The sequence below is a fragment of the Candoia aspera genome, chromosome 12, assembly GCF_035149785.1.
Source record: "Candoia aspera isolate rCanAsp1 chromosome 12, rCanAsp1.hap2, whole genome shotgun sequence".
NCBI classification, from domain to species: Eukaryota; Metazoa; Chordata; class Lepidosauria; order Squamata; family Boidae; genus Candoia; species Candoia aspera.
Window position 1 is genome coordinate 12,900,561 of NC_086164.1, and position 12,303 is coordinate 12,912,863.

At 40.1% G+C, this 12,303-nt stretch overlaps 1 protein-coding gene across 1 annotated transcript in view; it reads right to left on the bottom strand.

Annotated features, from left to right (window-relative positions):
- Nucleotides 1-12,303, bottom strand: part of LOC134504464 (connector enhancer of kinase suppressor of ras 2-like) — a 273,137-nt gene that overhangs the window by 15,723 nt on the left and 245,111 nt on the right. Inside the window, exons 16-18 of the mRNA XM_063313693.1 lie at nucleotides 5,431-5,479; nucleotides 2,187-2,362; nucleotides 144-217 (exon numbers count right to left, since the gene is read on the bottom strand). Of these exons, the coding sequence (XP_063169763.1) occupies nucleotides 144-217; nucleotides 2,187-2,362; nucleotides 5,431-5,479 (299 nt within the window). The remainder of the gene's footprint in view (nucleotides 1-143; nucleotides 218-2,186; nucleotides 2,363-5,430; nucleotides 5,480-12,303) is intronic.

Consider the following 12,303-nt stretch of genomic DNA (forward strand, 5'->3'; position numbering starts at 1 on the left):
TTCTTATATAAGAAAAGAGAATCCTGGAATTGCACCTCCAAAGCAGCATTACACAATTTTACAGAAAACACAAACAGACTGGCTGGGTCTGAAAGTTACTCACTCCCATCTCTACTTTGTAGGTGACTTTGGTTTGTACTTACTGTTTCCTTCTGCATTCGACTGCTCGGTCTATTCTGAACTCTGGTAAACTGATGAATCCTTCTGCTTTTTCATCCTGTGACCAGAGAAAAGAGAAAATACCACTGAGATAGAGCAAAAGGTTGGAAGAGGATGTCCCACACCCCCATTCCATTACAGATAATTAGGTTGCCAGATCACTGAGCATGCTAAGCTAATGCCAACTCTGTTTGTAGATGACCTTTAAATACTGAGCCCTTTCAGAAAAAGGAGGCTAATTTTCAGTCTATTAATAATCAAATTATGCGCAGGAATATGCAACCATAGCTTCTTTCAGTCCTGTGTGAGGAATATGACTTTTGAAGCTGATTTAATGTTACTTTCTGGCAGCCTAGAGCACAATCAAAACCAGAATTAAAGGCACTTAAGCTCACTGATTTATTGCTCTGACGTGCAGATGAGTCTGCCATGTCTTTTTCAATACACAAATCAGAAAAAGCCAGGATGTCAAAGCTTGATGGGAACCTTTCAATTGTTTTCTGACTGAGAAAAACCGTGAATCTATGTGGCATAGACAGAATTCTCTTGAAAGCTTTCCTCTTTTCAGGAATCACTGACTTCACTCAGAATTGACTTTGTTACTCTCGCTCTGAATGAATGTAATCACTATCAATCATGTTAGTCAGGCAATGTAATCTTTTAAACCCCAGACCAACTTGTTTATTTATTTACTAGCAAACATTTTTATCACCCATTCACATAGACTCTGGGCAGTTTACAGAGTTAAAAAAAAGAGCCAGTTTGGTCTAGTGGTTAAGGTTCTGGGCTGGAAACCAGGAGACTGTGAGTTCTGGTCCCTCCTTAGGCATGAAAGCCAGCTGGGTGCCCTTGGGCCAGTCCCTCTCTCTCAGCCCAACCCACCTCACAGGGTTGTTCTGGGGAGAGGAGGAGGAGGAAGGAGTATTAGGTATGTTCGCTGTCTTGAGTCATTTATAAAAATAATAAAGGTGGGTTAGAAAATAAATAATTTTTTTTAATGATCATGTGGGAATCAACATGTGAGACCCTGGCAGACCTCCATTGGTTCAGTTTACATGGGAGATGTGTTGAAGAATAGCTGGACCTGACAGGGCTACTTAGGAGCAACTTGCTGATGAAAGCCAGATCTGATCAGGACCAGCTTTGTTTAGGTGATATGAGAGGCTGCTGATATTGAACAAGCCACTTGCACTGGAGAAGGTGGTTAGAACTTTGTTGGTCTGTAAAGGTTCCAGCTCTAAAATTCCTGGCTGCCAAGACTTCCTTGGGATTTGACTCAGTTTGCCTTCAGATTGTCTCTCCCTCCCTGCCTTTCCTGCTCCTTGCGTGGTGTGCCTGCTGATATGTCTGTGAAGCTTGACTGAATTTACAACTTTGCTATAAGCCTGATGGATTTATTGCTACCGTAAACCAGCTCAGCATTGCCATTTGGGAAGCCAGTTTACTCTGAAATTGTTTGGACAGTGAAATTCACACTTGGCTTGGCTTGTGCTCAGCACCCCTGGTTTCCCAATTCCTTCCTTCTCAAAAAAAACGATAGAAAAACATGAGTATCAGGGATGGATCTACCTATCTACTTATCTACCATCCATCCATCCATCCATCCATCCACACACAGACACACAAATGGGCAATACACCCAACCCTCACATTACTTCATCTGTGCAGTGGCTGAATATCAACTTGAGTCAATCCATGGGTCACGGAGATGCTACATCTCCAGACTGTCCACACATGCCAACAGCCTTCATCAGCGGAAGGACTGAAACTGTATTTCTTACTGGGTGAAGGGGAGGCAGCTTCATTCTCTAGCAGCCCAGTTCTGTGTTAGGTGCAGAAGTCTGACAAGACACTTTATCCCTCATCTACCAGCTCAATCCCTTGTCTGCATAAACATTCTGACTGGTGACCCCGCTATTAATTTATTGGAAGGTTCTCTGCCTTCTCCCCTTCCCCCCTTTGTCCAAACAAATTCCATTACCCAGTTTACAGTTTCCGTCTTCCTTGTAATTGTGGCAGGTACTCACATTTTGGTTAGTATACCAGTAGAGGGAAGAATCCTTCAGGACAAACCAGTATTTTTTCCACTTTTGGGTGAAGTAACCTTTGGCATCCTTCTTCTTCCATAACCAGCCCTCACAATCACCATGCCCCAAGTCTTTACATGAGATCCGCCGTCGGCTGCTGTTGTTCAGAGAACCTCCTATAAAGAAAATACATCCAATGGGTGCAATATTGCACATTCTTTTTCTCTCTTAACAAAGCAAGGGAGTACAGTGAGGTGCAGCGCAGCCTACTGAACCTGCCTGAGTATGAATAGCCAGAAACGGATCAGGCTCAGCATTAACCGTTGCCTACTTTTTAACTTCTTCTTTTTAATGCTTTGGTGTGTTCTCACCATGTTAGCTATTATACTCTATCCTTCCCAGGTTTGTCAGGGGTCTGTAACAGAAGTTTATAATTTTTAAATCCCTTCTGGATTATTTTATTATTTGTGTGTGTGTGTGTGTGTGTATGTGTGTGTGTGTTTGCATTTTATATTGCTATTTTAAAGTTCATATTACCCAGATTGCTAATTTTGATCTTTTCCTGTCGTTGGTGGTGCTGTTGTATACATGTGTAGCCTGAGCAAACCTCTTAGCATATTTTGATTTAATATTGTCTTTTAGCCAAAATTATGTACTTTTCTTAATTACCCTGATATTATCAATTTAGTTTTGGATAGTTTGGATAGTTGAATACTAATTTCCTTGTGCTGGTTAATGACCTCAATAAAGACTACTACTACTATTTATTTATCTGAGGTTAGGCATTTGGGCATTGTGGGAGCAATGCTAAGTTCAAGGAAATCAAAAGACTTTACTTTCATTATTCCAAAACAACTGGATAATTCAGAGATTCTACTTTGCCTTTTTCTTGCCATTTTTTCCTTTATCACCAGAAACAGAATTTCTTGTAATATTCATATCACTTTTCCTTTAAAGCCGAGGGGAAATTTAATTAAAACATTAGACTGTGCAGTGTGAAAAATTGGGTTTACATTGTTATATTAATTATATTTGTCCTACAGCTGCGAAACACTGTCAAGAGTTTAGATCCTATTAAATTATGATTCTTTCTTCTCTACAATCCAAAGCTAAGCTCTAAAAAGTTTATTTCTTTGGAACTGATATTCTGAATTCTGTGAATTGTAGAACAACTCAGGAACATATAAGTCTGTAATAAAAAAAAAATAGGATACTCTTGAACAACCTTGTGCTTTTCAAACAGATTACAGGATGAGTTTACTGAAATTGTCAGATAATGACTTATTCTGACTGGCATTTAAAAACTGAAGTGTTCCACGTACTAATTAACACTCTGAAATCACCGGAGGCATTGGACAGAATTTGAGATGGGCTGGAGGTTTGATATTACTAATGCACCAGTTGACATCCGACTTTATCTCTCCTTTCCATAGAAAACCAAGGAAGCTGTACAAGTTCTTCACTAGTATTTCTATCATGAATGGAGAGAAGGTTCTCCAGATCAGTAGAAAGGGATATCAGGGAAAAATGGTTTAGAAAATGAGCTACATATAGTTCTAAAATATGCTGTTTGGTGCATTGCATGAACCTGGCCACTGTGGTTTGTAAACAATGGTTTATAGCTTAGTATGTTGAGGGAACAATGTCAATTGTGATTTATTTAATAAAACAATTAAATATCTTTTAAAAAATAATATCTGTTAAAAGCGTTAAGTTTTTTTTTTAACCGTATGGCATAGTAGTTTGGTATTCATGCTGCTTTTTCTTGCTGGGAAATCCTTGTGAGGTCCAGCAGCCAGATGTGTAGACTATTTAGCTGTGACAAAGTCACGTTGCCTGGGGTGCACCTTGAGGAGGCTAGTCTACGTTGCACCAACTCAGGCTGAGAGAAAGTGACTGGCCTGAAGTCACCCAGTCGGCTTTCATGCCTAAGGCAGGACTAGAACTCACAGACTCCTGGTTTCTAGCCCAGAACCTTAACCACTAGACCAAACTGGCTCTCAAGTGTTAAGTAAACCATATTTTAGTATAATAAGTAAGTCCAGCATTTAATACATAAGTCCAGCATTTCCAGAAAATCTGTCTCCTGGATCCAGACATGTACTTGGACATCCTAGTTATAGTAGTGAATCAAAAGTGCTTTGGCACTGTTGAAACTAGGGAACCAACTGTGAGCTTGTTTTTGGAGATGTCAGCTCAATCTACAGATAATATTTTGGAGTACTGCAATATATTCCACAAAGCCCCCTCTTGAAGAGGATGTAGAAACCTTGCACTATGAGTGGAAACAAGTTACAGGGAGATACCTGATTCCCATATTGCTGGTTACCAGTTTGTACACATACACAACTCAAAATATTGTAACCAGGCACAATTCAAAGTGTTGGCTATGACCCATATGATTCTAGACCATGGTATCTGAAAGACTATTTTCAGAAGTGAATCTTTTCAAGTTTTTAAATCTTCAAGATACAAATTTAATTATAAAATACTACCAATGTGCCTATATATATGATTGCATCAAAAAAAAAATTTTGTGCAGTGTTTTATCAGTGGGCTGGAACTTAAGCATACAGCAGTTAGGTATAGCAGCAAAATTTACTGTTGCTATCAGGCATACAATTATATAACATTTTGCCCCAAACTTTTGTCAGCTGCACCCCTGCACACTGGTAATTTGTATGTATGTGACTCGTATGGACCTGTGTGTCTGTGTATATATTTTGGGGGTGGGGATACAAACAAATAGGAGGAATTGAAAGCTAGGCATTACTGTCCTAATTAAACCAGAATTTAAGAGAAAGTCTCAGCAGAGAAAACAAGAGCATCAGAATGATCACAGTTCATTACAGTTTATCAAAGTTCCTTAATTATCCATTACTCATTTGCTGTGCCCAGCTCATTCATATATATTTCCTCAAGACTTTCTTATAGCAAAGATGGCATTTTGTGCCTACTGGGCCACTTTCAACAGCTGTGCACCTATAGCTCCCTGCCATTTTTATGTGAGAAGGAGATGGAGGGGAGAAGGAGAAGGAGAAGGGGAAGGAGGAGAAGGAGAAGGAGAAAGAGAGAGAGAACAGATTGGAGAAAAGCAGAGAGAGATAGGGGTGATTGTGCCCATTGGTGGATTTGGCCTGGCCCACCAGACCAGTACACTGTAATGAGAATACAATGTTGTACTTCCGTCCAACTGTGGCTTTAATGTCATATTATTAAATCCTTAATTTTTCCAACCATTTACCTTTGGGCCACTTTTTGCTCTTTACTCTCAAGGAAGCATAGTGAAAAGACTGGAATGAAAGACAAGAGAAAAAACATTGATCAGTTTCTATCACAGAACAAGTTAAACAACAGCATTGTGGAGAAAATGCCCTGCCCTGTGAACGACGCATCAGTATCATTTCCCCTTGTGATTTACCACCACTTCTTAAAACTTTTGCCTTTATTTATTTAACCAATGGTTATGCTGATCACACACACACACACACACACATACACACACACACACACACACACACACAGAGTACAATAGAATACATGCTTTCTTTCCAGGGGTCTTTCTTTGAGCAGTAGAGAATTGGACATGGAAAGGGATGAAGAATTGAATTGTCTTTGATTGCCAATTCTTCAGAACAGGGATAAGACCCATTCTTCTTATTTTGACCTGAGAATAACAGGCTAGAACCTACAGTAGAATCAGGAACTCCATAAACAAATCCTTCTAAGCCAACTTTCTTCAAGAAATTGAGCTTCATCCCACCAATTACTTCCCACCTTCTCAAAGTTGCAAGGACAGCAGTAACATAGAAACCATAGAGAAAGGATGATGTTGCCTATCACCCATGGGAACAATCACTAGAGTTGATAATTGAGATCTAGAGAATTATAATGTCTCCGGGAACCTTTGAAAGAACAGGGTGACTGTTTGGAGCTGTCCACATTCTTACTTTCTGGTGTGTCCCAATCAGTATAATGAGGAAATCTGTTTGGTTCATCTTTAATACATACCAATTTGCTCACAGTTCCTGGATATTAACTTTGCTCACAGTCACTCATACCCCCGTGACCTCCCATTTGGACTACTGTAATGCGCTCTGCATGGGGCTCTACATTGGGCTGCCCTTGAAGAGCATTCAGAAGCTTCAACTGGTGCAGAATGCAGCTGCATGGATAGTAAATGGTGTCGGGTACTCGACACATGTAACACCACTACTACATGAGCTGCATTGGTTGCCGGTGTGCTTCTGGGTGCAATTCAAGGTGCTGGTTGTCACCTTTAAAGCCCTTCATGGCTTGGGGCTAGGTTACCTAAGGGACCGCCTTCTCCCAGTTGTGTCTGCCTGTCCAATTTGATCTAGTAGGTTGGGTATGCTGCAGGTCCCATCAGCCAGGGAGTGTCGGTTGGTGGGAACTAGAAGGCGTGCCTTCTCCTCTGTAGCGCCTGCCCTCTGGAACATCCTCCCTCCAGAAATTAGGATGTCCCCGACCCTGTTGGCCTTTCGTAAGGCCGTGAAGACCTGGCTTTGTGCCCGGGCCTGGGGCCTCGAGCGTGTGGATGGTCCCATCTCTTGGCTGTATTAACATCCATGCATTGCTCGCTTGGCAGCCATGTATATTTATTATGTATTTATTTTATATTTTAACTGTTTTAATTGTAATTGTTTTAATTGTTTTATAGTTTTATTGTTGTAAGCTGCCCAGAGTCACTCGCTGAGATGGGCGGCTATAGAAATCAATATATATATATATATATTGTGAACTTCACTTTTTGCCCTGAAATGTTGGGATAAAAATTTCCAAGGTTTTTTTTTAAGCATACAAAACTGGGGAAAGCATGCATTGAGGAAAATCACATACAAAATGTCATATATTAGGGAAAGAGATCACAAACACGTGCATATTGGGTACAAAAATGGCACAAGGATGTCTGTGCAAGCATTAAAAATGGAATTTGCAAACTAAAGCAGAACTGAGATGGAACCAAGTAAGCTTCCTGTAGAAAGCAAAAGAGATTCATTCATTCTGGTTATCGGTCAGGACAAAACAGACTACACCTACACAGGAAATTTCTCAAGATGTGGTATATACAAAATATTCACATATATATTTTTTTAGAACATACGTCTACCCTAGTCTATAAAAAGCAGCAAAATAAAGTGGTAGAAAGCTGAAGTTGAGATCTTCAGGCTGTAGGCCAGGGTTTCTCAACCTTGGCAGCTTTCAGATGTGTGGACTTCAACTTCCAGAAATCCCCAGCCAGCAAGGCTGGCTGGGGAGTTCTGGGAGTTGAAGTCCATACATCTGAAAGCAGCCAAGGTTGAGAAACACTGCTATAGACAATAGGGCTGTGCTGGGCTTCAAATCTGAAGGGAAAATGGTACTCTGGAACACACAGGTGGCTCATATATTGTAGCATCTGCCAGCAACTCTTTAAAGCACTGCTGTTTTCTTCCTGAATTGCACAGCTGCCTTCCAGAGCTGCAGTGCAATTCTAGACAAGCGCATGCCTCTTTTAGGAGTTACCAACAGGTGCTCCATGTGTGCACACCTGTGGTCTGAAGCATTTTTTTCTCCTTCCAAAGTACTAAGCAACTCTAATAAGTAGTGAATCCCATTTTCAAGGGATTCCCCATGAGCAACATTTTCTCAAACTGAAAAATTAACCCAAGCTGGAGCTACAGTAGAACCCTGTATCCTCAGAGTGCTGATTTTGTAGTGTCAGGGAAGTTGCATTCTTCTTAATAGACAGTGTTCAAAGTTGGCACCCTGATATGGTACTGATATGGTTCATACCACTTTTTTCTGTTGACATGTACCATCAGACCTCAAGGTGTAGACCTTAATTATGGTGATCTTTCTCCTTAATATTATGGGCTTTCTGGCTCAGTACATGGTTAAGGCATCAGGCTAGAAACCGGGAGACCGTGACTTCTAGTCCTGCCTTAGGCACAAACCAGCTGGGTCAGTCCTTGGGCCAGTCACTTTCTCTCAGCCCTAGGAAGGAGGCAATGGCAAACCACTTCTGAAAACACCTTGCCAAGAAAACTGCAGGGACTTGTCCAGGCAGTCTCTGAGAATCAGACACAATTGAGCAGATTAAAAAAAACAAACCATGAAGATAAAAAGTTATTACAATCCAAGCTCAGGCAGAAATATTAAAATCAAAAGAAGTGAAGGGAGTGTAAGCAAATTATAGAGGATAATTCCTAACTGAATATTTGGCAATCTGAATAACTCTGAAACATGTTGAGTACCCTATGTCAGTTATAGTCATAGACGAAACTTAATTATACTATTGGTCCCTTTCCCATATTGGAGATAGCTAGTTTGCACATTCTGAGGTCAGCTAGGTCTGGTGATGGGGTGCTACCTGCTACAAAAAATGGGTTGGAATACCCTGTAGAATGAAAATCAATGTAATGCCCATCGATTCTATTTCTCATAGCACACATGCAAAGAACCATGTTAATTGGTAGGGATTCTACCAACTTCTTATTCCAGCAGTGGAAATGCCAAGAGTAAAGTACCTACTGGTCCTAAGGTAAATGTAATGTAGATTAAATAATTAGCTGGATGGTTATAAGCCTCTCTTATCCTCAGTCTTCCTAAGGAAAGGACACTCTATGCTCTTATCTTTCTGGAGACCAATACCCATTCTTGAATGGTTATTCTAGCTCTGCTCAGCCTCAGTGAGATCAAAAAATGAATCCACAGTTGCCTTTCAACTGCTTTTATTCAGGTTGAATGAAAACCATCCTGGAGGGTTAGAAGAGATCGACTAAAAAGTTTGGTTTAATTGAATAATTTAAACGAAGTAGCTGAGTCGTGGCCGCAATGGAAGTCACCTACTATATTTAATAACCAATTCAATAACACCAGGTGCAATTAGAAGCTAGAAAAGTATTTCAAAATTTAACACAGGTCTTCTCCTTCCCATGGCCATTATGGCAATCAGAATCAACTTTGAGCAGATGTTGGCCATTGAAGGAAGGAATGCTTCTGATGGAGGACAGCAGTTGAACGCTGAGCATTATATTTGAGGTGTACCAGAAAAATCCATTAGATGAGAAGCAAGGGCTCACCCATCTTTCAAGCACCTAGCCAATGAGCATGATTGAAACATGACAGCGTTTATGAACTGATGAAAGTCTGCTTATTTTTCATCATCCCCTAACAAATGTTTTTGCATTAGTTAGAAGCTAGTGTATGTGTTCCACTTATTTTTCTAACCTCAGCATGAAATTTGCCACCAGAACAGCTACCAGAGACCTTATTTTATTATTTTTCTCTTCCCCACCAGTGAAATCTTTAATGTTACATCATAATCAGTAAGCAAAGGTATTCATCTGTATAAATGCAGCCTACACAATATTCTCAGTTTCCATCAGGGAAAGCCCCCCAGAACTTCCACAGTAATATATAGCTTTATGTAAATCAGAACTAGATAGAAAGAGAATGAGACAGTCAACTCTAAGCTCAACATTTCTTCACTTCCATTAGATCACTTTCCTTTTTTTTCAGTTACAGGGTCAGCAGCCATAGGGGGAAAAAATAAATAGCAGAGATAAACATAATAGCAAAACATGCATGAAACATACATAAAAACACCACCTCTGGATTAAATCCAACAGTTGGTCTTATTTTGAATTTGCTATCCAGTTTCCATAGTACACTGAGCACTTGATTCTGAAATGCCCAAAAACTGAGTGTGTGTTCAACAGCTCCCTTACAAGGACTTGGTTGCAGATCTCATGACACTGTTCATCAAGAACCTCACCAGCTTAGTCCCAAGAATCTTTTTAAAGAATGAGAAATCAACGAATAACAAAGCTTCAGTTGAGATCTTGTAACCAGGCTGCCAGTTATGGCATGCCATAGTAAAAGAATGGGCAACTTTTTATTGGTGGGAGATTTGAGTTAAGCTATAATGGGTGGAACGATGGTGGGTCTATCTCCTATAAATGAGCAGGGCCAGGATTTTTCATTTCTCCTATTCCTTTCTTGGACGGTGAGTGTGGAGGGAAGTTCCTTTTGTGTGTTTGTGTCTCTCTCTGTATATACCTATCTTCTACCCATCCTCACCCCCAAATGGCCAGAAACTGTGCCATCACTTTTTATAGTGATGATTGGAGCTATATCTATGGGCATAACCAAACATATACATGTGTTTATGCCCAAAGATGTATGCCCATAGATGGCATTCTGGCTTCTGGAAAGAAGGTCCTTCATTGCCATCAAAAGACCTGTCCTTCATGAATAGGTCTGACCACCTTTTAAAATCTGTCTAAGATGGTGGCTGTTCTCCCCATCCTGAGATTGCTAAGAACAAAACTGCTTTCCAAATATCTGTCAATGTATTTTGTATCAACCTGTTTGATGCAATTCCTAAGAAGGGCTTATACTAGAACAAGATTTGAGTAGCTGGATTCCATGGCCAAGTATGGGCATTTCCATTACTTGCCATATCATGAGAGGACATGTATAGGCGGTGCCCCAGTCATCGAAGATATTGCTCATGTTTTGTTTGTCAACTGTTTGCACCTTGTAGGCTTAGATATTTTAAATCCCTACTTGAAAGAGCAGCCCACCGGGACCTGAACTGCAGGTTGTCCTATTTCCTCCTGGGCTCTAATGTATACATTGTTAGCAGAACTGCTAAGTTTATAGACAAGGCAGTTCAGCTAAGAATATTGAATAGATTGGGGTATCATGTAAAGGTGATGTATTTATATGAATGTTGATTCTTTGTATCTAGCACATATGCATTTTATTATTGTATTTTCTTTTACCTATTTTATCTTGGAAACACACTTTGTATTTCACCTTTATTTTATTTTCGTTGATACGGTTGTAAGACTAATAAATCCACAAACTATCTATCTATCTGTCTGTCTGTCTGTCTATCCTGTGAGTATGTTGCCTTTGAATTAAATATAGCTTTGTAAAAAGGATGACTTGACTAGGTCCTGAATCTGCTGTTCTGAATGACCTCAAACTACAGTGTTACAAAAGAGGAAGAAGAAATCACAACTCTTCACCCACTTGCTTAAGATCATGAGATATTTCAGAAAATAAAATCTGATTTCTTTCTAACCTAAAAAAAACCCTCATGCAGCTTTTGCTTTGAAGGACATATTCCAAATCTTTGTTCATTTTAGTTGCTCCTTTCTGCCCCTATGACAGCTCTCCTCCTCCTTTTTGTGTTATTATTTCCTGTTCTCCTGTGGAAGTTCATGGCCATATATATTTGGGCTCAGTGCATTTTCAAAACGATTCAGAAGAAACGCTTCAGACTTTACAAACACCGTCCTGCTATTAATGAAAGCAGCTACTCTTCTTTTAAGCTTTGTGTGAGCCTGAGAAAAGATGTAGCTGCTTTAAGAAGTCCAACCATTAAAGTTAATGTGACTCTGAAAAGAGATTTTAACAATTAGCAAGACAAAACAAAACAAAACAAAACCAAAACAACAACAACACTGGGCCTTTGTGAGATATTTTAGAGCAGTTGAGGATCCTTCTGCTTGGGAAGACATTTTACAGTATCCTTCTGGCTCCATCAAGCAAGCAGAAAGCAAAACCAATATATTGCACATATGCACTGTTCTGTTTTGCCAGAAAGAATCTTTCTTGACAGTCCAGCCTGAAATTAGAGATAAAAATAGCAACTGGGTGGGCAGTTTCAGCAATATAAACTCGCTGTATGTCTCCATCAGTGCTAACGAAGTAGCTTGGGCTGGGTCAGAAGACGGAGCTGCAAATTTGACAAGACAGCAATACTATCCTTAAAAACTAAGAGGAGACAGGTTTCTTCGGACCGAAGTCTGCATGTGTTTTAATTAGATCCCCAAGAACCAAAAGGAACAGGAGTGAACCAGGGATATCGCAGGAGGAGGAGAGCTGAAATGTATGGCCCCCTTTTTGTCAGTGTAATGAATGCCTTTCCCAATAAATTGCTCAGACTCAAAAACAAAGTTTAAGTTCTGGTTTTATTAAGGATAGAGTGCAAACACAAAGAAAGCTGAGAATGAGAAAAGCGCGCCTAAAATCAAACTAAATAGCCCCGTTACAGAGTCCCACCCCCCCTTCAACCGTCTCAAATTCACATTCCCAGGTG